Raw genomic sequence first — 26,258 nt, 5'->3', positions numbered from 1 at the left:
GTGTCTCTGTGTGAATGGTCAGCTGAGAAAGTGTGTGGGGATCTCCTGGACTATGTACCGGAGGGATTGGTGGCTTCGCAGAGGGGAATCTCCCAGTTTGGCTTTAACACTCCCTCCTTCAGGACTGGGCTTTCCCCCCTGTGAGTCAGTGATTGTCATCCAGGCTCTCACTCCTTACAACTTCTTGCATATCTTGGCACACATACTCACTCACTTGGACCGGGTTCCTCCAGACCAGAGGCAGAAGCAGGGCACTAGCGGTATGGCGGCCACTAAGCCCTGGACACTTGTTTTTGGTGAGGCAGTGATCCGCATGCTTCAGTGCAGGCTGAAGGCTCTACGGAGGATGTTTCAGAGACCGCCTGAAAGATTCCCCAGCAGAACAGTGAGTACTACTACCGTATTGTGGACAGTGATCGGGTTTCTGTTTTGCCCCAGAGCTGACGTGTACCTCCGGAAGGCATGACACTCAAAACAAACTTTATGATGATGTATTTAATTATATAGTATTCTTTTTTTTTTTTAAATGTTTTGATCTGAGTTTGAGGGTGTTTTTCCTCTTAGATACAATTTGTAGGCATTTTGTAAAATTAAAAATTTCTAAATATATATTTAAAAAAACAAGGAACTCCTGTACACTATCAATACTTGCAAATGAGTATAAAATTTTTATTAGCAACATTTCATTGCCAAAATATATATTTAAAATAAAAAAAGAAGATTAAATATAAATGAATGAATCTTATTTTTATATATATCTTTATACATACAAAATTCACCAGCCACTCTGTATGTTTTTATTTCTTTTCAAAACATAATAAAAAGTGCGTACATTTGTCGCTAGGGCAGTGCTAAACTCTAAACTCCTACAAGTAAAGGAATAAAGTCCTAGTATAAGAAGAATGTTTTTTACTCATTTCAAATCTACTGAAGGTATGATCAAGTTGTTTTTACTAAATGCCGTTTTGCATGAAGAAACCAATATTTGGTCTGTAGTGTGCAGCTTGTTAAAAACAGTCTGTAATGTTTTGTCTTCTCTTTTATTTGATGAAAACAAAACTTGACCAAAATCACTCTATTTTTTAACTACATTTTAGTCTCGTCTTTTTTCGTCAATGATATTTCATGTTGATATAATCACAGTTATCGTTTAATGGCGTTGGTGTCACCTTGTCATCGTCTCATCTTGGTCATGGAAAAAAAAGGTTGTCAACGAACATTTTTCGTCATAGATTTCGTTAAACGAAATTAACACTAATGAACATCCTGTATTGTCACCATCTGTACTCTGAATCACAGTCTTTAAATTACCACCACAAGCACACAACACTTCCACCACAATCCACACACATACACACTGCACAACAGTTCTGGAAACAAACGCACTTTAAAGCATGCTGGAGTCAAGCCTCATGCCTTTAACACTTTTTCGTATACCTTTGATCTTTGTAGTACACATGGCTCTGATTTTAAATGCCTCCTTTTGTATTTCTATCAACTTTCATTTGGACTCTAAAGCGTTAGCGACTCATTCTCATTCTGAAGTATCAGTTTCCATTCTTGGCGACATTGAGATGAGGTGTGAATTCTGCTCAGCGAGAGCCGAGGAGAGAGGCGGGGAGGTGCTGCTGGTTGGATGCTTGTATGTGCTTAACATGGTGCAGGTGATCCTGCCTCCCTCCATTTGCTTTTCCTTTACTCCATCGATTGGTTCGATGATTTTCTCTGTCATATATCACGAAAACGGAACTTGCATTGATGCTTTGTAGACTTCTGGATGCTTCCAAGGAAGATTACAAGTTCCTTCCCACCCTTTCCCATGCTTTTCAGCAAGAACTTGCGAAGGCATCTGAAGTGGAGTGCAACTGGTTTAATTCTTTTTCTGACTATCTAAACAGACCTTGTTTCAGGGGAACACGTGGTTTAAATGCTAGAGACAAACTCTCCAGACTGGACTAGACTAAGACGGCTACACCATTATACCACAGACTTGCCCACGGGGCTTCAGGAAGTGACTGAAAGGTTAGGAACGCTGTCAGGGCTGGACGGAGATCCGGCACCTCATGGCAGGATGCTGGCTGCTCTGAGGGATCCCAGGCTGACACGATGCCGGAGTGATTTGGGCTGGAACAGGATGGAGGATTCACTGGCTTCGCTTCCACATCGCTCTCCGTGGGACTCTGAGGTATTTATGGTTCCATGCGCTTTAGTGATAACACTGGAGATGGGAGGAAGAGGGAATTTGGGGATCTTCGTGGAAGTAGACTTTACATAACTCTTGTGAGCTTTACACAAGGGATTGTAGGAAATCTTAGGGTGTGTTTGGAATGGAATGCAAACATGCTGCATACTGCTCAGCCTTTTTTCCAAAATCGTATTGAGAAGAGAATGCAGTAGTGTGCAACAGTATATGCTAATTTTGAACACATTCTGTGTGAAAATGTCCTGACTTTTGAAAGTTCAATCAAATTACTCATTATGTAGATAACCTCGCTTCACCTCCATTCATAAATCTCCTCCTGTGGCCTCATGGGATAGTAAAGTGTCCATCGAATGCGCATTTCAGAATCTCGGCGGAAGTAGTAGGCAATCCGGGGACTTTTCGCCTACAGTTTTTGGAATACTATGTATTCTGACATAGTTCTACTCTTTTGGCATACTTTTTTGGGAAGTATTCGATTTCGGACGCAGCTTTACTGTTTTTATCTAACAGTATAAATGTGTCTTAGCTTTTACATTTTAGTTTTAGGGCGCTTTCACACTAGCACTTTTGGTGCGCACCCGAGTTCGAATGACGTCAGAGTTCGGTTCGTTTGGATGATGTGAATGCTGTCTTCCGAACTCGGGTGTGCACCCGCAAACCGTACTCGAGTCCGCTTAAAAAGGGTGGTCTGGGGTACGGTGAACTCCAGTACGGTTCGTTGCTGATATGAACGCAATCGTACCAAATCGCGGAAGTGAACCGCTTTTGATGACGTATAATGTGGTCGACAGGACAGTCGTCAGTCGCACACACGTCACTTTCATGATGAGCGGAAAGGGTTTACTTTGGTCATCAGATTCAACAAATTGAAACCTTGGAAACCTTTCCAACTGGAAAACACATAAAAATGCTGACATTTTCATTCATAGCGGTTACCAAGCAACACGATTACGCGCCAGCTGCAGCTTGATGACGCAAGCGTACCGCGGTTCGTTTACAAATAATATAATGTGAACACAGTCCATCGGGGGCAGGGGGCAGGGGGAGGGGGGAAGCAATCGAATTCGGATTCGGAACAGGCAATCGAACCAAGTGTGAAAGTGCCCTTAAAGTTTTAGTAATACGTACTTCATTTATTCAACTAACTTATTTCAGTTAGTTGAAAAAGCAACGTTTCTAATTCTTTGTTGTTTAAGGTAAGTTCAGGTTTTTCCATCTAATATTTTTTTATTTTTTTATTTTTTTGTTCAGCTATGTTTTATATACCAAAAAAAAAACGTTTTTAGTAGTTTTAGTTAACAGTAACAACACTGGTTCTAAGCTACCAGATTTAAAAAATTTAATATCTAGTGACCAGAATATCTTGATAGAGACTTATCGTGCTCTAGCAACCACCTAGCATACCTTAGCAACCACATAGCCCCACCCACAGCACCCTGATGGCGAGTTTTGCACTGTCAAGCACCCAAAATATAGCTGTGATGCGTTTAAAATTTTAGTTAAACGTTGTCTAAGCTACTACTGTATCTGAATGCATCATAGTGAAGGTTTTGTTATTGTTTGGGTCTCAGTATATCGAGTGATTGAGGGCCGTCTGTGCCCATAAACTTTCATCACTTTCATGAAAGACACTGTGCTGGTACGCCAACGTAGGATGACATCATCTCACCATGTGGAGATTGAAGGCAGATGGATTTAGAGGGGGAGACAAAGAGAAATGGATGGAAAGAGAGAGAGAGAGAGAGTGGGAGGAAGAGAGTGAGGGAAGAAGAGCTTGAACGTTGTGTCTTTAGTCACCCTTCTCCACGCCCACCGGTACTGTGATGAAGCAGGAGGATTGGGGGCGGTGTCATGGCAACCGTGTGGGAAGCTGTCCGTCACACAAGCTTTCAACTGAGTGTGGTCTTGCTCTCTCTGAGCATCAGAAGCCCAGCAGCAGGCACACGCTGCAGGGGGATTGACGGGGCTCAACCCCCTCCTCCCTCGAGTATGGAGCAGGGTGCCGAGCCCCAGGTCGGGCTCGGGAACACGTGGGACACCATGGGGCACTGCTGTGATGTGCGTGGCGTGGGTGAGAGTGATGCGTTTGCGACCGCTTCGCAAACATTCCCGCTTATTCCATCCGTGTATTAACTTCATGCTGCATGTCCAGGTTTATTATTGGATTCGAGTGAATTCACTAGAAGTGTTTTCTGTCTGGCTGGTGACCAACTTTTCTCCGGCTTACTTGTCTGAATTTTTATTTGTTCCGTCTATGGCACTTTGGCATTGTCAAAGTTTTCATGTTTCTCGCTGACGTGATTCTCTCTGTGTCTTGTTGTCATCTTTTCTCCAGGAAGAAGTGTCTGTTAAAGAGATCAGCATCACACATCTTGTCAAGGAGGGCTCGGAGAAGGCCGACCCACAGCAGTTTGAGCTCCGTAAGGTGCTCGGACAGGGCTCTTTTGGAAAGGTACGTCATGTCAAATTGGGCTGTGAAGTATGATTTTATTTACATTATATAGGTTGGTAGAAATATATAAACAGGTGGAGCTTCTGTTATACCATTTATACCAAGGGTAAAATAAAATAAAATATAAAGTTTAGATGAAAAAACGTTAACTTGTTTCAGTTAGTTGTCAAGGCAACATTTCTAATTTCCGTTTAAGTACTAAAATTTAAATAGAAATATATAAAAAGCTATATAGAAATATAAAAAATTAATTTAAAAAGTACATAACAAAATTACTAAAACTTAACTTAAAAAATAATACAACTAAGATAAAAATATAAAAATAAAAGCTAATTCAGAATATTAATAAATTCAGTATTGTACGTAAATATTAAAAAAATGTTATGTCGGAGAAAGTTGAGTGTTATATTTTAAGCATGGTCTAAATTAATACATGTTAACCCATACTTTAAAATTTTCACAAAAACATGAATGAATAATTTTACCTTTTGGTATGCATCCATCACGTTCCAAAAAATAGCACAAATTTTTTTCAAATGAGATGCAATCTGTTTAATTTTAAAGTAAAGTCATTAGATTAAGTGATAAATAAAACATTTTGTGAAAGTGACTATTTTGTGTACATATGTTGTGTACATATTGTGTACACATTGTTTATGTGATTTAAAATTACTCATACGGTGATACAAGATTTTGGTCATACCGCCCACCTATACGAGTATATTTTTAGTATTTGGTGTGTGTGTGTATTGTGCTTTAAGAAATAATCAGCACAGATAAAAGCCTAGTGGAAAAGTGGAACTAGTCACGGTCACCACAGTTGCAGTGTCACAGTACAGCACAGAACTAATTGTGTTTTTTACTGTTGTTTTAATGATTTTGGTTGTGTGTTGCAGGTGTTTTTGGTGAAGAAGACAACAGGCCCAGATGCAGGACAGCTATACGCAATGAAAGTGCTGAAAAAAGCCACACTAAAAGGTATTAAGTCGACCAATGCGGTTTTTCAGTGGCCAATGCTGACATAATGTTGCTATCTCGCTGACATACCTGACAGTTAATTTTGTAAAATGCAATTTATCATTATGCAAAAAAACAGAAAGCACAAGGTTATGTTATAATGCTAAATATAACGGTAGAATTGTGTGCATTTACGATCCGTCGGGACCCGATGTGAGATCCACCAATCAGAGAGGTTCTCGATTCTCAATAGTTTTTTTTTATTATTATTTGATAAAATGAATGGAGACTATCTCGCATTTTTCCGTAGGTGCTCTGCCATTTCAGTGGCCTATGCTGTAGTGGCCAAAAGTGCTAGGAAAATTCACTCCTTATTCAAATATTATAAAAAAATGTGTAAAGAATTTTACAACCATATTGCATAGTTGAGTCGATTGTTTTATTTGTGATAATGCAATGAAACACACAAAAACAAGAGAGAACCAATGAAATATTAACTGATTGTGTTGTAATGTTTCTGCAATTTTTTTGCATAGTAAAATGTAAATTTGTAGGGTCTCCAGACATCTATGGTATCATCCATTAATGGGGTGTAACGATACCCTCATGTCACGATTCGATACATATCACGATACTGAACTCATGATACGATATTATTTCGATACTCCAAGTCATATGATAAAGGGTTAACAAAAAAAATGACTGTTGATTAAAATGCAAAATTTGGTATTACATTGGGGGTGTAAATGAATAGGCTTGGACTTGGTGCTGAAAACCCAATGCACAGGACAGTGGTGACACCAGAATAAAAATATTCATGATTCTGAAGCTTAAAATACAGAATCATTTTAGACGAATATGCTTGCACTCTGTCACTGACCAGATATATTTAAAATAATGCAGGCCACTTTTTACTGGTAAGATGGCATTATCAGGACCCACAAATATTCCCCCACTGCATTAGTATACATTATATTCAACATTATATAGTAGTTTAATGTAGTACTTACTGACACTAAATAAGTCATTTTCATGTGAACTATACACAATACATATTTTCACTATCCACGATACATATTGTTGCATTTTTCTATTGCGATATATTGTTACACCCCTATCCATTAACATTGGTACATTTGATATTGACACAGCAAATTCTGTTACACTTCAACTTCTCTTAGTTATATTATTGAACATATCCAATGCTCTCTGAATAGTCACATATCGACATGGGTCATATATCATCTATGAATAGTAAGAAGCATGAGCTGGCAAATTTCACTCTTTGAAACAAAGGCAATAAAAAAAGAAGGAAGGCTTTTAGTTCCAGTTGGCTATAATCCTGTTCCGTAAGTATGAATTAATTGTTTTTGCCCTCGACAGGAAGTCTTGCAGGTGTGAAAGCCAAGATATTAAAGGCAGTTCAAAAATCTCATTAACTTCCTAAGTATTCCTAAGTATCTAACAAAACTTCCTAAGTATTTACTCTTTTCACAATAACCTGTTTAAGTTCTGTTTATCCCAGTGTGTTAATTCCCAGTTGTAGCTGTTTAAGAATGTAAATCGGTGTTCGTGCAAAGGTTCAACTACAAAAAACAGCCACTCCAGATGATAAACACATCTACATCCACATGAGTAAAATGCTCTCCTCCCCTTACAGCTCTCAGCTTTGCTTGTCTCTCTTGCACTGCATTTTTCTCCCTCCTTTATTTAATTAGTCATCCGGTGCCATCTGCGTAATTCTGCTGTGCCAGATTTCTGGGTGGGGTGGGGGGGGGACATTGTTGTTAGAGAAAATGTAGTTAGTGAACTCAATCGAAGTAAACAAAAGTGTTGTTATTTATGCGTGTTTTCAGTACGAGATCGCGTCAGGACTAAGATGGAGCGGGACATCCTGGTGGAGGTTAATCATCCCTTTATTGTTAAGCTACACTATGGTGAGTGCAGGTCATCAGCCAATCAATGGTAACCATGAACCCATTCACTGTTTCTCACACTCTTCTTGTGTTCTTCCCGCAGCATTCCAGACCGAAGGAAAGCTCTATCTGATTCTGGACTTTTTAAGAGGAGGCGATCTCTTTACTCGACTGTCAAAAGAGGTAAATAGTGAATGGTTACCTCAAGCACAGTTTCATATGTAGCCAAGTCCATTTTCGCCACGACTGCACACTTAGATAGGAAGAGACTGTCTGATTGACACTTAAAGCATCTGTTCTCTTTTCCTCAGGTGATGTTCACAGAGGAGGATGTGAAGTTTTATCTGGCTGAATTGGCTTTGGCTCTGGATCATCTGCATGGTCTAGGCATCATCTACAGAGATCTGAAACCAGAGAAGTACTGAATGTTCTCGAATAAACACAGAATAATTCACCCAAATGGATAAAAAATGTCATTATTTATTATTTCATTCTAAAGTTTTTAAAACCCAGAAACCAGACTTCTTAAAAGTGCAAAAAATGGAAAAATAAGTCTTTATTTAATCATTGTTTAGACTTTGTCTTTTGCACTTTTAGACTTTTTGTCTGAGGGAGAGAATTCTTGTGGGGGAAAAATATGTTTTTAAAAAAGTAAAGACATTAATAATGTTACAAAAGATTCCTATTTCAAATAAATGCTGTTCTTTTGAACTTACTATTCATCAAAGAATCCTGGAAAAAAAAATTATCAGGGTTTCCACTAAAGTATTAAGCAGCACAACTGTTTGCAAGATTGATAGTATTGAGAAATGTTTTTTGAACATCAAATCAGCATTTGAAGGATCATGTGACACTGAATACAGGAGTACAAGCTGCTAAAAATTCAGGTTTACATTTTGAAATATATTAAAATAGAAAACAGTTATTTATAATTATAATAATATTTCACAGTATGACTATTTTTACGGAATTTCTTTCCAATAAATGCAGCCTTGGTGAACTTAAGAGACTTTTTTTGGGAGGGGAAACATTTGAACAGTAGTGTATATTTTTTCTTTCCATACTTCCATTTGTCCTTTTATTTTTCATTATTTGTCAGTCAAAACACCTTCACTTGTTCTCCTTTTTTTAATCCTACCTCATTGCTGTCTTTGAGGTCGTCCATAAATCACTTTTATGTCTGGAGAGAACAAGGCTATAAAAATAATGGTTGTAGTCTTGTAGCCGTGACGCATAGAGATATGTCCTTATGGCGCTGGGTGGGAATGGCGATAGAAAGTAAGGGGACCCTTTGTATGAGTGTGTTCATGCTCTGTTAAATGGCTTTTTAACGCTGTGATTCTGTGTAATTTCAGCATTCTCTTGGATGAGGAAGGCCACATAAAGCTGACAGGTAGGTAATTTCAGATTGCTGGAATGGCTGCATCAGCATGGTGCCACCTTGAGCATTTAGGGCTTTGTGTTGATACCGTTAAACTGCAGCCTCATGGGAGGACAGACACACGCATTAACCTTCACTCTGTAGAGGTTTATGACCATCTAAACCACACTAAATGAGAAAGTGAACTGCACAGAACGAATATGGGGAAAATTCGATTTTGTGGAATGATTGTTGGAAACTGAGATTGGGCCCAGTGCTATTTTAGTATGATTTATATACTAAAATAGCATTTATAAATATTTATATTAAGCTGTTTTATATAATTATTCAGTTAGTCTGTGCTTTTTTAATTTTGTCTTAAAAAATCAATTTAGCTTTAATTTAGTTTTAGTCATTTTAATACTCCAACTTCTTTTATTTAAGGTATTTGTTAAAGTAACATTTCTATTTTTAAATTTTTCATATAATATTTATATTTTATTTTATTTCAGCTTTATTACGATTTTAATAGTTTTAGTTAACAATAACAACACTGATGTTCCTGTACTGAAAGTGTGTTTGTGTGTGCCTTCAGATTTTGGACTCAGTAAGGAGTCGATCGATCATGAAAATAAAGCATATTCTTTCTGCGGGACGGTAGAGTACATGGCTCCCGAGGTGGTGAACCGAAGAGGACACACTTATAGTGCTGACTGGTGGTCTTACGGTGTACTCATGGTGAGGGAGTGTCACTTCCTGTTTTTATTTTTGTCTATTGTGGATTTTATATACTCTACATACCCATTAAAGCTGATCTCAGTCATTTGTTTCCCCATTAAAAGTTTTTTTATACATTTTTTTTATAAATGCATTTAAGTGATTTTAAAATATAATTATTAAATTACGATTATGATAAATTAAATCTTGAACACTTCTTAAACTGGGCCGGAACAATCTGGAATAGTGTTCCAGCACCTTCAACCATCAGTAACTTGTTTTGCTCTCCATCCTCAGTTTGAAATGCTGACTGGAACGCTGCCTTTCCAAGGCAAGGACCGCAAGGAAACCATGACTATGATTCTAAAGTGAGTGTGTGACGGCCTCATCCTTCCGCCTTCTCGGTGGAACACTATAATCTAAACACAGTCATCCAGTCTGAGTGGGAAAGCCAGCGGAATTGGTCTGAGTAACATCTGGATGCTAAGTGCTGAAGTGATGAGGATAAGCCCTTGGTTTAGCTGACAGTGCTGTTTAGCCTAAAGACTAACCACTTAACCATCAGTAAACATGGAACCGCACATAACACACGCTGAGGGGTGAATAACGCTCAAGCGCGCCACATTAGCACTGCTGTGCGCTGGATGATTATAATCAAAGTTTGATGGCTTTGATAAACTAGTAATGTGGTTTTAGTGGAATGACTGCAGACCTTCAGAGTGGAGGCGAGATGAGGGTTTGTCAATTACAGTGTTCATTTGAGGCTTCTGCTGAGGACTGATAAGAACAGACAATTGTCACTGATATGAATACACAAAGTGTTAGCTGTGGAAGTGACATCAGTGCATACGACAGTGTCTGACTTTGTCTTTGTCCTCCTTTTTGTAAGTTGACCTCTAGGCTTGTGTAGACAGATATTTTACCATAATTTGACTTTATCACCACAAGGTCTAATAATACACATTGCAGCACATTGTGGTAAAAAAAATTGCCTACTTAGAGCTGGCCAGCATGTAAATTAAATGAACTGCATGACTTGCAAAGTAAAAGCTATATAGAAAAACACTTTAGTTTTTTTGACAGAACATTAAAATGAGAGTATGTCAATCTGATTGGTCGACGACCAGCACTTACCATAAAGGGATGATGAACGTCCATCAGGATGACCTTTCTTTATGCATCAAATTGTATGTGAACCTTCCATGCATGTGCTGACTCTCTGACCTCTATCTTGACTTTTGACCTCTCCGTTTGTAGGGCGAAGCTGGGAATGCCTCAGTTTCTGAGCTCAGAAGCTCAGAGTCTCCTCAGGAGTCTTTTCAAACGAAACCCTTCCAATAGATTAGGTAAGACCACTCGTTTACACTACAGTGCAAACGTTTTGTTTTGTTTTTGTGAAGAAATTAATACTATTGTTCAGCAATAATGCATTAACTTCATCAAATGTGAGAGTAAAATTTCTATTTCAAATAAGTGCTGTTCTTTTGGACTTTATTAATCATAGAATCATGAAAAAATGTATCACGGTTTCCTCAAAAAATGTTAAGCAGCACAAATGATTTCAACATTGATAATAATAAATGTTTCTTGAGCGGCAAATAGAATGATTTCTGAAGTAACGTGACACTGAAAACTGGAGTAATGATGCTGAAAATTCAGCTTTGCCACCACAGGAATAAATTACATTTTAAAATATATTAAAATAGAAAACAGTTATTTTAAATTATAATAATATTTCACAATATTTTTACTGTATTTTTGATTACTTAGTTGCCTTAAAAGTCTTTCAAAAACATTAAAAAAATCTTACCGACCCCAAACTATGAACAGTAGTGTATTAGACTAAATGTTAATTTCTGTATATTTGATTTGAAGGTGCTGGTGCAGATGGAGTTGAAGAGATAAAGAGACACCTGTTTTATTCTACCATTGACTGGAATGTAAGTATTTACAGGAAAGTGCATTTACAATGAAGAAGTGACAGTCTATCAATGCGTGGTGGTTTTAAAGGTTTTTTCATGCCTTGTTTGTCTAAGAAACTATTTAGAAGAGAGCTTCACCCACCCTTCAAACCAGCCTCTGGGAGACCAGACGACACTTTCTACTTTGACCCAGAATTTACAGCAAAAACTCCCAAAGGTACATCAGCTTATAACCAACTGTGTCTGACCCTAGATCAGGTAGACTGCGTTTGCCGTCCGTCTTTAATCCCCTTTCAGACAAATACATAAAAACCTATTTATTTAAATGCTTCTTGGCCTTTTGAAATCTGTCGGATTATTTGATGGTGTATTTAATGAGTAGATCAAAACCGCTGTGTTTTTGTTCAGACTCACCAGGTGTACCCCCTAGTGCCAATGCCAATCAACTCTTCAGAGGTTTTAGTTTTGTGGCCATCAGCTCAGAAGAAGAGTCTCAACCCCTGCAGAACAGTATGAGCTCTATAGTTCAGGTATACACTCTTATGGAGAACACCTTTTACTCCAAATTAAGCCGCTTTCCTCATAGTATATGCTGTTAATGACTGTGTTTAAGGTCTAGTTATGAGTCATATTTTATGTCAGCATTACATCTGGTTGTTTTCTGTCTGTAGCAGCTTCACAGAAACGTGTCACAGTTTAATGACGCATATGAGGTGAAGGAGGATATCGGAGTTGGCTCGTATTCTATCTGCAGACGCTGCATACAGAAAAGCACAGGCATGGAGTATGCCGTGAAGGTGAGGAGAGAGTTATATTAAACCAACACACTTTCATTAAGGCAGTAAATCTCAAACAGACCGCCCAGAACACCTTGGCAAATTGATAGCAACATAAACCGGTACTGGTCAATATTGGATATTTAATTGTGCAAGTTGATTTCCCATATGCTTACATTTGTGAAAAAGGGATATTTCATATTTGGTTTTGAGATTTGCTAAATATGAATGTTATTAAATTAGTAACGTTTTTAAATATAGAAATATTTTTTTGAATTATACTTTAAATAAGCATTTAAGAAGTTATTTTTAATATTTAAAAACACTACTAATTTAATAACACTGTTTTGATTTGTAATATTCATCAAAACTCAAAAAATGAATATCCATTTTTCATTCTGTAGATTATAATGCCAAAATTCATTTGTTGCAATTAGTTTTAGGTTTTATTTTTTTATTATTTAGTCTAGAATTTCTATGTTAATTAATTAATAATAAATCAAATAATTATGAGCCTATTGGACAGAATTTTAATTTCAGCCCATCCCTACTAAAACTGTTCTTTAAAAGCATTTCTGGCCTTTTCCAAGACAATTTTATACTGCCTGGCCCTTTTTATGCTGTGTTTCTTGGACATTGTGATTAATGTCTCTATATATTTTATGTTTAGATAATCAATAAAGCTAAACGGGATCCAACGGATGAGGTGGAAATTCTGTTACGCTATGGACAACATCCAAATATAATCACCTTGAAAGACGTGAGTGTTTAAAAACAAGAATGCAGTCTTTTTATTTTCATCTATCAGGATGGAAAACAATAGTCTGCGGGGGCAGACTCCGAGCTTTGTCTTATTGGCCGAATGCAATTATATTAAGATAATGTCTTGTTCTTTTCAAAGAGCATTGATGTGTTTACCTGAAACCGATTCTGCTCTGACATTTCCGGAATGAGGGAATAGTGTAATGAGTTCCTGCTCTTACCGTCTCTCCTGAAAATTACTCAGAGCAGGTTATCCATTATCGTTTCCAGTATGTTTCCACACATTAGAAATGCATCTGATTCAAGTGTTCCTTGATTGGTTTCAAACACATAATTCATTTTGTTGCAAATATAAACATCCTTAATCATATTGTTATGAAATGCAGAACACATTGCAATAGCATTTAATGAAACGTGAAGGTAGTAATAAAATAGAAGAGATTATCCATGATAAACTAATATAACTATGTCGCTGTTTGCAGGTGTACGATGATGGCCGCTCGGTGTATCTGGTGACAGAACTGCTAAAGGGAGGGGAATTGCTGGATAAGATCCTCAGACAGAAGTTCTTCTCAGAACGGGAGGCCAGCGCTGTGTTGTACACCATCACAAAGACTGTGGAGTACCTGCACACTCAAGGGGTATGAAACCACTCAAACTATAGGAAAGAACAAACTGTAAAATGTGTGCCGCAATTCAATATGTTGAAACTTAAAGCCCAGCTCAAGTACGTTAAGATTGTGATCTTGGGAAACAAATGAAGCTTTGTGAGACCGTGCCTCTGGTGTCTTACCACATTCTGGTTTATAATGGCTCTAATGTAGAGATACTCAAGAGGGGCACATTCAGACCGCAATAGAGGCAAAAGCCTGTAATGTACACTACTGTTAGAAAGTATGGGGTCTGTACAATTTTTTTAATATTTTGAAAGATATCTCTAACGCTTACCAATACTGCATTTATTTGATCAAAAATACAGTAAAAGCAGTAATATTCTGAAATATTATTACAATTTAATGTAATTGTTTTCTATTATAATATTTAAAAAATATATATATAATGAATTTTCAGCATCATTACTCCAGTCTTCAGTGTCACATGATCCTAAAGAAATCATTCTAATATGCGGATTGGCTGCTCAAGAACATTTCTTATTATTATCAATGTTGAAAACAGTTGTGCTGTTTAATAATTTTGTGGAAACCAGGATACATTTTTTAAGGACTCTTTGATGAATAGAAAGTTCAAATAAACAACCTATATTTGAAATAGAAATAGTTTTTAACATTATAAATGTTTTTACAGTCACTTTTGATCAATTGAATGTGTCCTTGTTGAATAAAAGTATTAATTTCTTAAAAAATAAATCATTCTGACCCCAACATATTGTGTGTGTGTGTGTGTGTGTGTGTGTGTGTGTGTGTGTGTGGCCTATTAAGCACTTCATTATGGGGACAAAATGAGCTGTTTTCCTCATGGGGACTAAAAAATGTCCCCACAAAGATGGCAATATCTGATATTCTTGTGGGGACTTTTTTTGGTCCCCATGAGGAAAACAGCTTATAAATCATTCTAAGTGATGTTTTTTGAAAATGTAAAAATGCCGAAGGTTTTCTGTGATGGGTAGGTTTAGGTGTAGGGTTATAATTAGTGTAAAGGGAAAGAACAGTTTTTACAGTATACAAAATAAGTGTGTGTGTGTGTGTATATATATATATATATATATATATATATATATATATATTATAAATAAATACAACGATAATATTCATTTTTACAAAAGTTATAAAAAAATGATTTCATTCAGGGATGTGCTTTTTCTGTATTTATACGGATTTCCATGGGGTGGGAAGGTGATTACTGTATTTTATGATTGAAATCAATTACTAAACAATTACTAAATCAACTCAAATATTACGTTTTTTAATATATTAATTTCATGCACGGATTGCTTCTGACAGCCCTGCACGAGCTCGCGCCGCCATCTGCCAGACACCCTCAGCATGTTAGCCAGGTCAACGGGCTAAATGCGAGTAAAAGCTGGCATTAAAACGGTGTTACTCGCCAATTGCCCGATAACTTTTTTTTTTAATGAATTTTGACAATGGATGGTTGTGAGAATGTGATACGGCTTAGTGCGTTCATCAAACTGTGACGCTTGTGATGTAATTATATAAATATATGCCCGGTTTTACAGACAAGGCTTAAGCCTAGTCCCAAACTAAAATGCATGTTTAACTGAAAGCAACTTGCACTGATGTATTTTAAAATTACAGTGCAATTGTTTTCTCAAGATGCAAACCAGTATTGTTTTTATTTTATAAGGCACCTTTATAAAAGCCTCTTAAATGAACGCAAAGAAATTAAGACAACCACACGTTTTATTGTAATTTTACTGTTGTTCTGTAAAATAATGGGCCTAAATCATATGCACATTTTGAGCTCCTTGGTTCTAATTTAAACTTCCTATTCAGGTGGTTCACAGGGATCTAAAGCCCAGTAACATCCTTTATGTTGATGAATCTGGGAATCCCGAGTCTATCAGGATCTGCGACTTCGGCTTTGCCAAGCAGCTTAGAGCGGAAAACGGACTGCTGATGACGCCATGTTATACTGCCAACTTTGTGGCCCCAGAGGTTCGTTTTTCAGGTGGCACAATATTTTATCAAATAAATGTGAGTTTCTTGATCGGAGAACATGACTTTGGTCCCCAGGTGCTGAAGAAACAGGGTTATGACGCTGCCTGTGATATCTGGAGTTTAGGTGTCCTTCTGTACACAATGTTAACTGGGTAAGTATTTAAACTTAGCACTATAGTTTACAAAATGTGTTTCTAATCAATTGACACCAAGCTTTTTCTCAGATTTACGCCATTTGCTAATGGCCCCGAGGACACGCCGGAGGAGATTCTGGCTCGGATCGGCAGTGGGAAGTTTTCTCTCACTGGCGGATACTGGAACTCTGTTTCACTCGAGGCAAAGGTGCCCACCTGAGAAGAGCATCTGAAAATACACTTCAAAACAGGACCACCGGACAAAAATAATCATTCGTTGTTGTTCTCTACAGGACTTGGTGTCTAAGATGTTGCATGTAGACCCTCATCAGAGACTAACAGCTGCACAGGTGTTGAGACATCCCTGGATCGTTCACAAAGACCAGCTCCCCAAATACCAGCTGAACAGACATGACGCCCCCCATCTGGTTAAGGTTTGGTCCTGTGCACACTGTGCTTTAGAATAAAACCTAAATATATAAAAGTGTTCACATAAATATTTTACTCTGCCCCTGAAATGCTTCACAAGGTTCCCAAGGTTTTTTGCTCAGCTGTTGAATCGGCTAGATATTCTGTTTATAAAATATACGCTACCGGTCAAAAGTTTGAAAACATTACTATTTTTTATGTTTTTGAAAGAAGTTTCTTATGCTCATCAAGCCTGCATTTATTTGATCAAAAATACAGAAAAAACTGTAATATTGTGAAATATTATCACAATTTAAAATAATGGTTTTCAGTTTTAATATGCTTTAAAATATAATTTATTTCTGTAATGTAAAGCTGAATTTTCACTAGCCATTACTCCAGTCTTCAGTGTCACATGATCCTTCAGAAATCATTCTAATATGTTGATTTATTATCAGTGTTGTGCTGCTTAATATTTTTTATGACCCGTGATACTTTTTTCAGGATTCCTTTATGAATAAAAAGGTTTTTTTTAAAAGAACAGCATTTATTTAAAATAGAAATCTTTTGTAACAATATACACTACAGTTCAAAAGGTTTGGGTCAGTCGTTTTTTTGTTTTTTTTTAAGAAATGGGGAAAAAATTCCCCTCTGCTTCCAAACGCAAACCACTGAAGAACTCAGCAAGGATGTTTTAAATTGATTTAAAAAAAATAATAATGATAGTAAGGATTTATATTGTTAGAAAAGATTTCTATTTTGAATTAATGCTGTTATTTTTAACTTATTATCGGTTTTCAACATTGATAATAACTGAGTATCAAATAAGCATATTAGAATGATTTCTGAAGGATCATGTGACACTGAAGACTGGAGTAATGATGCTGAAAATTCAGCTTTTCATCACAGAAAGAAATTATATCTTAATATATATATATATATATATATATATATATATATATATATATATATATATAACCATAAATATTAGTTATGTTAGGGAAATTATGGAAAGAATTTCATTAAGGTGTAGAAAACTTATTTTCAACCTGACACTTTTGACAGGACAGTTTAATTAAGCAAGTTTTGTGTGAAATCTTTTCTCCTGTAGGGGGCGATGGCTGCTACATACTCTGCCTTGAATAGGAGCGTTCCTCCCGTGCTGGAGCCTGTGGGCTGTTCTATTCTTGCTCAGCGCAGAGGAGTGAAAAAACTGACCTCCACTGCTTTATGAGCTAATACCTTCCACCTCCAACCCCCGTGACCTCTAGCTTGGTTTGAGCACAGCCTGAACTCGGCTTGCTTGCTGCCCACCTTGTGTCAAGGCCTTTAGAATCAAGTGTAGATTCTGAGGACCCCTGGTGGACACTCAAAATCTTCCTTCACTGGTTACTTCGAGGGCCAATAGAAACAGTTCGCCCTGTACAATCATGCCTCTGCTTCCAAACGCAAACCGTTGAAGAATCTGTGGACTATTTCTGAGGAGCTAATTATGTATGAATATAAGCATACTGTAAAAAAAAAAAAAAAAAAAAAAAGCTAAGATGTAATGTATTCAGGGAGGATGGGGATTTTGGAGGATGACAACAAATTCCTGCACCAAACCGTGAACACAGTTGCGAAAAGCTCCAGTTGTATGGGAAATGTTCCTCTCAGTTCGACACTGATTATTAAAATTGTATCCTGTTCTGCTCTACTATTTTACATCAGGAACGCCATATAGCATATTTAAACTCCCACCAAACCATAACTGCTATGGTGTATCCCAGCAAACCTTGTACTCCTGTCAGATTTTAACAACAAACTAGGACAAAACCCTCTCAGCAGACCCATACAAGACTGTAAGTCGAGTCTGAATGTTTGTGTGACGGCTGCTGGCGTTAATGTGAACGAGGTCCAAAGCACAAAACATATGGTGGAGGCCTACATGTAAACGGCACAGAATGTCAAATAGAGAACTCAGGTGAAAAGCAATACATTATAAAAAAATTAAAATAAGCTGGGAAATGTATACGCACGGCTGTATCGCCTCACCTAAAACCTGCTGACCTGTGTATTTGTTTGTATGTAGGGATGTACAGAGATACATGTAGTGACTTTTTTAAGTGACTACTTACAGCCTTGACATATTTTTATAAATGTGCATGGGCAAGATGCTATATTAGCTAGTAGCTCTGTGGAAGTGGTCATGTTTATGAGCATGACTGATTATGTCCCTCCCCCTCCCCCTCTCCCCCTCCCCCTCCCCCTCCCCCTCCTTTTTTTTTAACCACTTCTAATTCCTTGCAGGTTTTTTTTTTTTTTTTTCGGAGCAATTTTAAATAAGTTGTACATTTTCTTTTCATCTCAGTTGTATTTTTCCTGTCTTGGAAGAGAGCTAGAAATGTTGCTGTCCATAAAAGCTGCTATCCTGTTCTTTCTTTTGTACATGTAGAAAATAAATTTTGCCATTTTTTAATATGACTGTGAATGTTTTTTGCACTGTTTTCAATTTTTTTTTTTAGAAACCACATTAAAGGGTTCGTCACACAATACTTGCGAACGTGGGTGAGCCAAAGTGCAAGCAAAGAAAATGATTTTTGTCTTGTGCTGCATGTAAAATATTCAGATTTGGTGAACTCTGACCTCTAATTTTACATAGCACATTTGAGGATCTGAGTCACATACTGACCTTATGCAAAGAATACAAACTTCAAAGTTACATGGCTGACAGTGTTGCTGGAAACAGTTTTTTTTTTTTAACACTATTTCTAATTTATAATGTAGAAAAATCTGTTAATTAATAATTTTCCGTGCTTGAGTGTGTGACTAAAATTGTTAAATATATATACAATACCATTCAAAATGTTGGGGTCAGTAAGATTGCTTTTGATTTAAAGAAAAAAAAGTCTTTATTGCTCACCAAGCCTGCATTTATTTGATCTAAAATAATAAAAACATTAATATTATAAAATATTAATATTAATTCGAATTTTAAAAATGTAATTTATTCATGCAATGGCAAAGCCCTTTCAGAAATCATTCTAATATGCTGTTTACTTAAGAAACATTTCTTATTATTATCAATTTTTGCAACTTAATATTTTTGTGAAAACCATGATACATTTTTTCAGGATTATTTGATAAATACATAAAAGAGCAGCATATATTTGAAATAGAAATCTTTTGTAACATTATATCTCCACTATCATTTTTGATTCATTTAATACATCCTTATTGAATAAAAGTATTAATTATAACTTAAATTTAGAAAATCTGTCCAATGCATCTTTTCATATCTATTTCTTAAATGAAAGATAAAAGTATTTCATAAAAATGCATTTTAATTGTGATTTTAAGAAACGCATCTTACAAAGTACATGTCCATGTTTTTAGACTGTCTAAACATTAATAGCAGCTAAACATTATTAATAATACCACAGAGACATAATACAGAAATCTGCCTACAATATTTAGTTAACAGTGTAACTAAAATTGAAACATTTTAATTGGATTAGGCTCTTAGATTTAATCATAATCCTGACTATAAATAAAAAAATTGTTTGCCTCGGGTAAACTAAAGGGTTTATACTTAATTTAACAAAATGTATACAGTACTAGTTTAAAACTTGTTTAAACTGAGATCTCATTGTGTGCCAGCGCTGTCCTCGCTCTTCTTCTCCTCTTCATGGTTATCTTGAGGAAGTTCCTTTTCCAGAACCATTCCAGACTCCACGTCCTCCACTGTTGACAGATCCATTGAACTCTCAGCATGAACTTCCATCTCATCTTCGCTGAGTGGCTCCATCATGGCCTCTTCCTGCCTCGCGGTCACAGGCTGGATTCCTCCTTCCTCAACAGACTCTTCGGGCTTCTGCTCATGCGTGAGCATGTGTGCCGCGTAGCCTCGCTGTGAGAGATATATTTTGCAGATGTCACAGTAGTACGGGGTCATCACATTGTGTTTGTCCATGTGTTTGATGTAGCCATTGACTCTTAGAAAGCCCTTGTCGCAGGTCTTGCACAAGAGTTTTTCTCCAGCATGAGAGGATTTGAGGTGCTGAACGAGGGAACCTCTGAACTGAAAGGTCTTTTCACAGATGGGGCAGGTGCACGTAAGTTTGGATGAGTGATGCTTCATGTGAGCAACGAGAGCAACTTTGTAGCCGAAACGTCTGGGACATAAGTGGCAGGTGAACGGCATGGTCGACTCTGCATCCTCGTGAACCTTCTGGTGAGCTTTCAAAAAAGCCTGATGGGCAAAGCCTTTTCCACACTGCTGACACCCAAACCTCCCATCGGGATTCTCCCTAGTGTGTATGACTCGATGCCGCAAAAGGAGACGCATTTCATTAAACTTCTCCCCACAGGTTGAACACATATACAACCTTTCTTTAACTTCAGATTTGGTTTTCTTCTTACCGTGATTAGCACGTTGATGCTTCATTAGGTTGCGTCTATTACGAAACCTCTGGCCACAAGTTAAACAGCTGATATACTTTCTTTTGACATGATCTTCTTTATTCTCAAAGATGACGGTCGAAATACAGTCTTCTGTAACGGCCAGCTCACTCTCCTCATATTTAACACACTCATCCTGCTCTTGTCCAGATGTCATGTTGGCACTCAGCTCATATTCAAGAGGCTCCTCTTTGACACAGGCAAGTGAAATGGGCTCAGAAATTGTGATTTTGCATGTTTCATCTTCCACACTCTCATCTTCTGCTTCCTGTCAGATAAAACAGAATCCAGTACATGATTACAAAACAGAATTGTTTATATACAGTATATATAGGCTATATATAGAGAGAGAGAGAATTTTATATAAAACATGGATGTTGAATTATATGTAATTACATTTAATGTGTGTGTATATTACATAAAAAATAAGTGTGTGTATATGTATATATATATATATATATATATATATATATACACATATATATTATTTATATATTTACCGTATAATTATTGATAATATATCAGCATATTACAATAATTTCTGAAGGATCATGTGACACTGAAGACTGGAGTAATAATGCTGAAAACTGTAATAATATTTCACAATATCACTGTTTTTTATGTATTTTATCAAATAAATGCAGGCTTTGATGAGCATAAGAGACTTTTTTCAAAAACATTAAAGATAGTAGGCTAATGTTTCCAAACTTTTGACCGATACTAATATATGCGTGTGTGTATATATATAAACATTTAATATCTATATTATATCTAAAATGAAATTGTACATTAAATATAACTATATAATTAAAATAGGTGACACTTTATTTTACAGTGTCCATGTTACATGTACTTACCATAGTAATAACAGTAAATTATGCATAATTACATGCAACTAACCCTACAACCAAATCCTAATCCTACCTTATCCCTATAGTAAGTAACTTACATGTTGTTAAATAATATTACACAGTACTTGAATATATAATTACACTCTAACAATGACACCTTAAAATAAAGTGTAACCTTAAAATATAAATGTCCTATGAATGAAAAATAATTGGAAAAAATAATAATAATAATTACTAGCCATCTTACCCGTATCTCCTTTTCCGTCTCAGATGATCGATGAACAGTATATACTGTAGGAACAGCATCCACGCTTAGTATCATACATGTGGTGTAACCCAGATCCATTTTGAAGTAGTTCTCCTCGGAGAAATGATCCCCACACACCCGGCATGAAGGGCTCGCGTTTTTCTCATCAGCTTTACTGTCTTTAATAAACTTTAACCAAAGTTTGCGTCTTTTCGGATCCTCGGGTAACATGTAATGAATAATGGTTTCCGATCGGTTCGGACAACCACCTACCACACATTTATGTACCATAATGTTTACGATCTAACTGGATTTGGGCTTTAATATGGAATATTTAGACTATGTAAACAATATGATATTTGCATTCAGATTGTTTGCTATCTCTTGATCATAGTAGATAATCCTACTTTAAAAAGTACAGGCAAAAATGTTCAAAACAAACCTCGATGCGGTTTCTTCAGATGTTACTGACGTTAACGATGAAATTGTCGCCCCCTACCGGATAGGAGGACGGAACCTTCCCGAAATATATTTTTTCCTTTTTATAAAAATAATAATAATTATTTATCATTTATTACAATATCAGATCAGATAAGATCATAATAAATTAGATTTAATCCACTGCTATAAAAACAAATGGGTTCCTATTTCCTATCAGCTCCTGATCTGATTTGCGGTTGTGATGTGAATAAAGTTTTGCGCTGTTGAATCTTGAATGAAGCAAGCAATCTGCGCATGCGTCGTTCTCATCTTTTCTCGCTACTAGCGGCGCTGAACAGCTCACTATAGCATGTTTGAGAAGTAAACTATTTGACATATGGTTATAATTTCCTGACGTTTCGAAACATTATACGAGAGTCGTCGACGTGATTGAAAGAATATGCCGAAAAACAAAGGTAAGGTGGTTTCTTAAGACAATTGTAAGAGATGTTAGCCTTGAATTTAGCAAACAAGGTAACGTGAGCTGTTGCGCGAGATATTCAATGTAACGTTAGCAGCTCATTGTCAATGTTTGATTTTCCATTTTGCCAAAAAAATAATGTTTTTAAATATTTTTTTGGCCCTTTAAGCTCAAATAAAATATTCTGTCAGGTAAGTTAATGAGAGGGATGCTCTCGGCCGCTGTACATTACGCAGTTAACTTACAGATACATTTAGTGTTACAGTTAAGACTTATAATATTGTTACTTATAATTATCAAACTAATATTTCTAGGAGGGCTCCTACATGCTTAAGTTGCCCAACAAATAAACATGAAATGAACAATAGATCAAAATCATCCATGCTGGATGTACTTTGCTCTGTCATTAGGCAACATTTGCAGTGTAGTTAATGAGAAGACTTTGTTCCATGTGTATGTCATCTGATCTCATCTTATATCTCTGTATCCAGGTAAAGGAGGAAAAAATCGGCGGCGTGGTAAGAATGAGAATGAATCTGAGAAAAGGGAGCTGGTGTTTAAAGAGGATGGACAAGGTATGTTGTAACACTCTTCCATTTAATAAACATTCTGCCTTTCCTTGAAATGCTTTTAGTTTGATCATTTGTTGTCTTCTAGAATATGCTCAGGTCATCAAGATGTTGGGAAATGGGAGATTGGAGGCCATGTGTTTTGATGGAGTCAAACGGCTTTGTCACATCCGAGGAAAGCTCCGGAAAAAGGTCCGCTTTACTTTTCAGGCTAAATGCAGATTCAGCGTTTTCATCACTTTGTGAATGAGCTTGACTCGACTGATTGTAAAAAGTTTAGGCCAATCAGTCAGTATTGTTTGATTGAACTAAATAATTGATGGAATGTTTTTTATATGCTGGAAAACTTAAGCATAGGACAAAATAATGCTCTGAAATGAAAATGTATCTGCTTGAAATGTTTATATTGTTCTTTAACAAGAAATCCAAAGATGCATTTGTCTTGTCATTTATTGTCTTATTCTTTTTGTTTCTTAAATTTAGGTGTGGATTAACACGTCAGACATTATACTCATTGGATTAAGAGACTACCAGGTTTGTTTAAATATTCTTTTTTAATTTAATATGATTATACTAATATAATAAATATAGCTATAGATATAATTATTTATAGTCATTGGATTAATGGGCTATCAGGGGCCGTTTGCATAAATTGCTAAGACAAGTTTTACAAGTTAGTCATTCATTTTTTTTTCTTGTACTTAAGACAAGAAATGGCTATGTTTATGCGACTGGCAGGAGCAGGTTTGTTAAATATTTCTTAATTTAACAATTATATATTATAGTAATATAACATAATTAGCTATATAATACAAAAAATATTTAATAATTTATTATAAATATATAACTGTTCAAATAATATATTTTTATTTGCCAGGAAAGATATGAATTCCCAATATCACTTAAAAGCTTTACTCTTGTAAATTAAAAATAAAACTAATTCTGCTTCTGAAACTACAGAGTTATTTAATGCAAGTTTTTTTTTTATGGAGTAAATATCTTACACTTTAAATTCTGAAATCTCTTATCAGGATAACAAAGCAGATGTCATTTTGAAGTATAATGCTGATGAAGCTCGGAGTCTGAAAGCCTATGGAGAGCTTCCAGAGCACGGTGAGTATATTCGGAGAAACGTAACCTCTACTAGACGGTTCTTGATGAAAAGAGGTTCTTGGCTTGCAATATGCTGATCTTTTTGCTGCGCTGTATTAAATGTCATGTCATTAAATTCTCACTTTTGGTGCCTTGCAGCCAAAATCAACGAGACTGATACCTTCGGGCCTGGTGATGATGATGAGATTCAGTTTGATGATATTGGTGATGATGATGAAGACATTGATGATGTAAGTACTGAAGCAGTCTTGTATTCATCAGAAGATTAAGATTAAAAACTGAATGTTTTGAGTGATTCATTGAAATGATGCAAGTAGTCAGTACATCAGTTTTTATCTGTGTTTGTTCTGACAATACTATATATCTATTCTGCAGATCTAAGAGGAAGAAGCAGGGAAGTGAATGTTTTTCAGCCTGAAGTGACAATATTGGCACCCCCCCCCCCCCAAGTTGCCCCTCCATCATTATGTACACTGACGCTCAAGTTTTGGGTTTCTCTTACTAAACACAAGACTGCATTTTCACTTTCAATCCATTTTGTTATCTTTTAATGTATTTATATTGATTTCACATCAAGTGGAATTTAGTTACAAGTACAGAATCTATGGATTCGCAATAAAAAAGATAACCAATTTTATGTTTGGTCTTGCGGTCTGTATCCTAATAGACATGTTCACATGTTCTGTAAAGGTGAGTGAAACTCTTATGAGCAAAGCTGATACCTCTAAAATGCCTCTTGCCTTTTTTGAATGTTTTTGAAGTCTCTTAAGATTTACTGGTCACAAAATTGATGCGATGGACAATGCATTTATTCAAAAAAAGCTTGTCTCTGATTAGCATGGTTTCAGTCCATCCTAGTTTTCTTTTTTGTGTTTTTGTCTACTTCAAATGATGACAATACTAATTTTACGGGGCTGCTGAAACTGAATTTATGAAAGTAACTAATCTTGAAGCTCTGTATTACTTGAGTTGATACTCAGTTACAGCTTACTACTAAACTACAGTAAACATCAGCAACTGAAGTATTTGTAAGATGAAAATGGAAACATTTTTTACTTTCTAAAATGATAGCTCACAAAGCAAGTAACCGGAATGAGCGAATATTTTTGTATGCAAATAGGCTAATCAATACAAGAATAATGAAAGTTTATTGATTGTATTCTTGCAAGAACTGGCCCTTTTGACTGAGCTTGTTGGTTATAATTTGTTATTTTATGTGTATTGTTTTGATGAGCTAACAATGGTTGCTTTTTGTCCTCTGTTGGTTTTGATCAGAAAACCTGTGATTTTGAAATAAAATTCAACAACATTCAGTATCCTACAAATGTGTATTTTAAGCCTTTGAAAATATTCACTTTTTACCTCCAGTGTTTGTAAAATGTACAAAATGACCATATACGATATTGTCTTTATTGTTGCAGGCTGGTGCATTTTGTGTTTGATGTTGATATAAAATACGTAGTATAATTATAGTAAGTGTATGTATAGCCTCAGGCTTCAGTGATATTAGTCACTGTTTGTTTTTCGCCCTGTCACGTGTGTTGCAGTGTGCAAAACAAAGGTAGCCTAATGCACATGCGTATATATTCTTAATAATGTCGTATTTGGCTTGTGGTTGTAATTGTCCATTGCTAAAATTCTACAAACCAGCCTATTGAAATAGGCTGTTGGTGATCTGATTGTGCACATTTTGGATGCATATATACATAGTCCAGACTCCAGACATAATCTAGGCATATATTTGCATATTTTGAGCAGTCTTTACAATGTAACCGGTCAATTATATGACACTGGCCATTTTGTTAGTTGGTTAAATGGCATCTTGAGTTTGCTTTTTATGTTCTATGAAGTATGCAATAGGTATATATTTCTAGGCAGATTAAATTAAACG

General features: G+C 36.2%; 3 protein-coding genes across 10 annotated transcripts in view; 2 read left to right on the top strand and 1 right to left on the bottom strand.

The window, feature by feature from the left end:
* rps6ka3b (ribosomal protein S6 kinase, polypeptide 3b) overlaps positions 1-18,709 on the top strand; it is a 36,054-nt gene extending 17,345 nt beyond the window's left edge. For 3 of the 8 annotated variants that reach the window (XM_084102543.1, XM_084102546.1, XM_084102544.1), the window contains 20 exons: positions 4,539-4,655; positions 5,552-5,633; positions 7,469-7,549; positions 7,632-7,711; positions 7,840-7,946; positions 8,884-8,921; positions 9,484-9,626; positions 9,903-9,973; positions 10,863-10,951; positions 11,481-11,545; positions 11,642-11,744; positions 11,936-12,057; positions 12,199-12,324; positions 12,974-13,063; positions 13,548-13,706; positions 15,540-15,701; positions 15,780-15,856; positions 15,929-16,046; positions 16,132-16,272; positions 17,358-18,709. In XM_084102543.1, the coding sequence (XP_083958669.1) occupies positions 4,539-4,655; positions 5,552-5,633; positions 7,469-7,549; positions 7,632-7,711; positions 7,840-7,946; positions 8,884-8,921; positions 9,484-9,626; positions 9,903-9,973; positions 10,863-10,951; positions 11,481-11,545; positions 11,642-11,744; positions 11,936-12,057; positions 12,199-12,324; positions 12,974-13,063; positions 13,548-13,706; positions 15,540-15,701; positions 15,780-15,856; positions 15,929-16,046; positions 16,132-16,272; positions 17,358-17,480 (2,094 nt within the window). In that variant the 3' untranslated portion in view covers positions 17,481-18,709. Of the gene's footprint in view, positions 1-1,912; positions 2,186-4,039; positions 4,275-4,538; positions 4,656-5,551; positions 5,634-7,468; positions 7,550-7,631; positions 7,712-7,839; positions 7,947-8,883; positions 8,922-9,483; positions 9,627-9,902; positions 9,974-10,862; positions 10,952-11,480; positions 11,546-11,641; positions 11,745-11,935; positions 12,058-12,198; positions 12,325-12,973; positions 13,064-13,547; positions 13,707-15,539; positions 15,702-15,779; positions 15,857-15,928; positions 16,047-16,131; positions 16,273-17,357 lie in introns of those variants that run through there. The other 5 variants (XM_084102541.1, XM_084102540.1, XM_084102542.1 and 2 more) reach the window with 5 other exon arrangements.
* An 845-nt stretch (positions 18,710-19,554) lies between these two features.
* On the bottom strand, positions 19,555-22,253 carry LOC311075278 (uncharacterized protein). The gene is made up of 2 exons (XM_084102550.1): positions 21,785-22,253; positions 19,555-20,954 (listed from the first exon to the last, which is right to left on the bottom strand). Exons 1-2 carry the CDS (start codon positions 22,073-22,075, stop codon positions 19,872-19,874), a joined length of 1,374 nt encoding a protein of 457 aa, XP_083958676.1. The 5' UTR covers positions 22,076-22,253; the 3' UTR covers positions 19,555-19,871.
* Positions 22,254-22,497: 244 nt separating this feature from the next.
* Positions 22,498-25,692, top strand: eif1axb (eukaryotic translation initiation factor 1A X-linked b). Its single transcript, XM_084103274.1, has 7 exons — positions 22,498-22,680; positions 23,177-23,260; positions 23,343-23,446; positions 23,738-23,788; positions 24,286-24,367; positions 24,506-24,597; positions 24,743-25,692. Exons 1-7 carry the CDS (start codon positions 22,665-22,667, stop codon positions 24,746-24,748), a joined length of 435 nt encoding a protein of 144 aa, XP_083959400.1. The 5' UTR covers positions 22,498-22,664; the 3' UTR covers positions 24,749-25,692.
* The last annotated feature ends 566 nt before the right edge of the window (positions 25,693-26,258 follow it).

The sequence above is a fragment of the Abramis brama genome (genome assembly GCF_963993115.1).
Source record: "Abramis brama genome assembly, chromosome: 24".
Classification (NCBI taxonomy): Eukaryota; Metazoa; Chordata; class Actinopteri; order Cypriniformes; family Leuciscidae; genus Abramis; species Abramis brama.
This window is presented reverse-complemented; position numbering and strand designations above follow the sequence as displayed.

Bases quoted from the DNA above. Each gene is read 5' to 3' on its own strand.
- LOC311075278 (XM_084102550.1), bottom strand. From the start codon at position 22,075: ATGGTACATAAATGTGTGGTAGGTGGTTGTCCGAACCGATCGGAAACC. The intron at 20,955-21,784 runs GTAAGATGGCTA...TTTATCTGACAG, and splicing joins AGACGGAAAAGGAGATACGG to GAAGCAGAAGATGAGAGTGT.
- eif1axb (XM_084103274.1), top strand. The intron at 23,447-23,737 runs GTCCGCTTTACT...TCTTAAATTTAG, and splicing joins GAGGAAAGCTCCGGAAAAAG to GTGTGGATTAACACGTCAGA. The intron at 23,789-24,285 runs GTTTGTTTAAAT...ATCTCTTATCAG, and splicing joins TTGGATTAAGAGACTACCAG to GATAACAAAGCAGATGTCAT.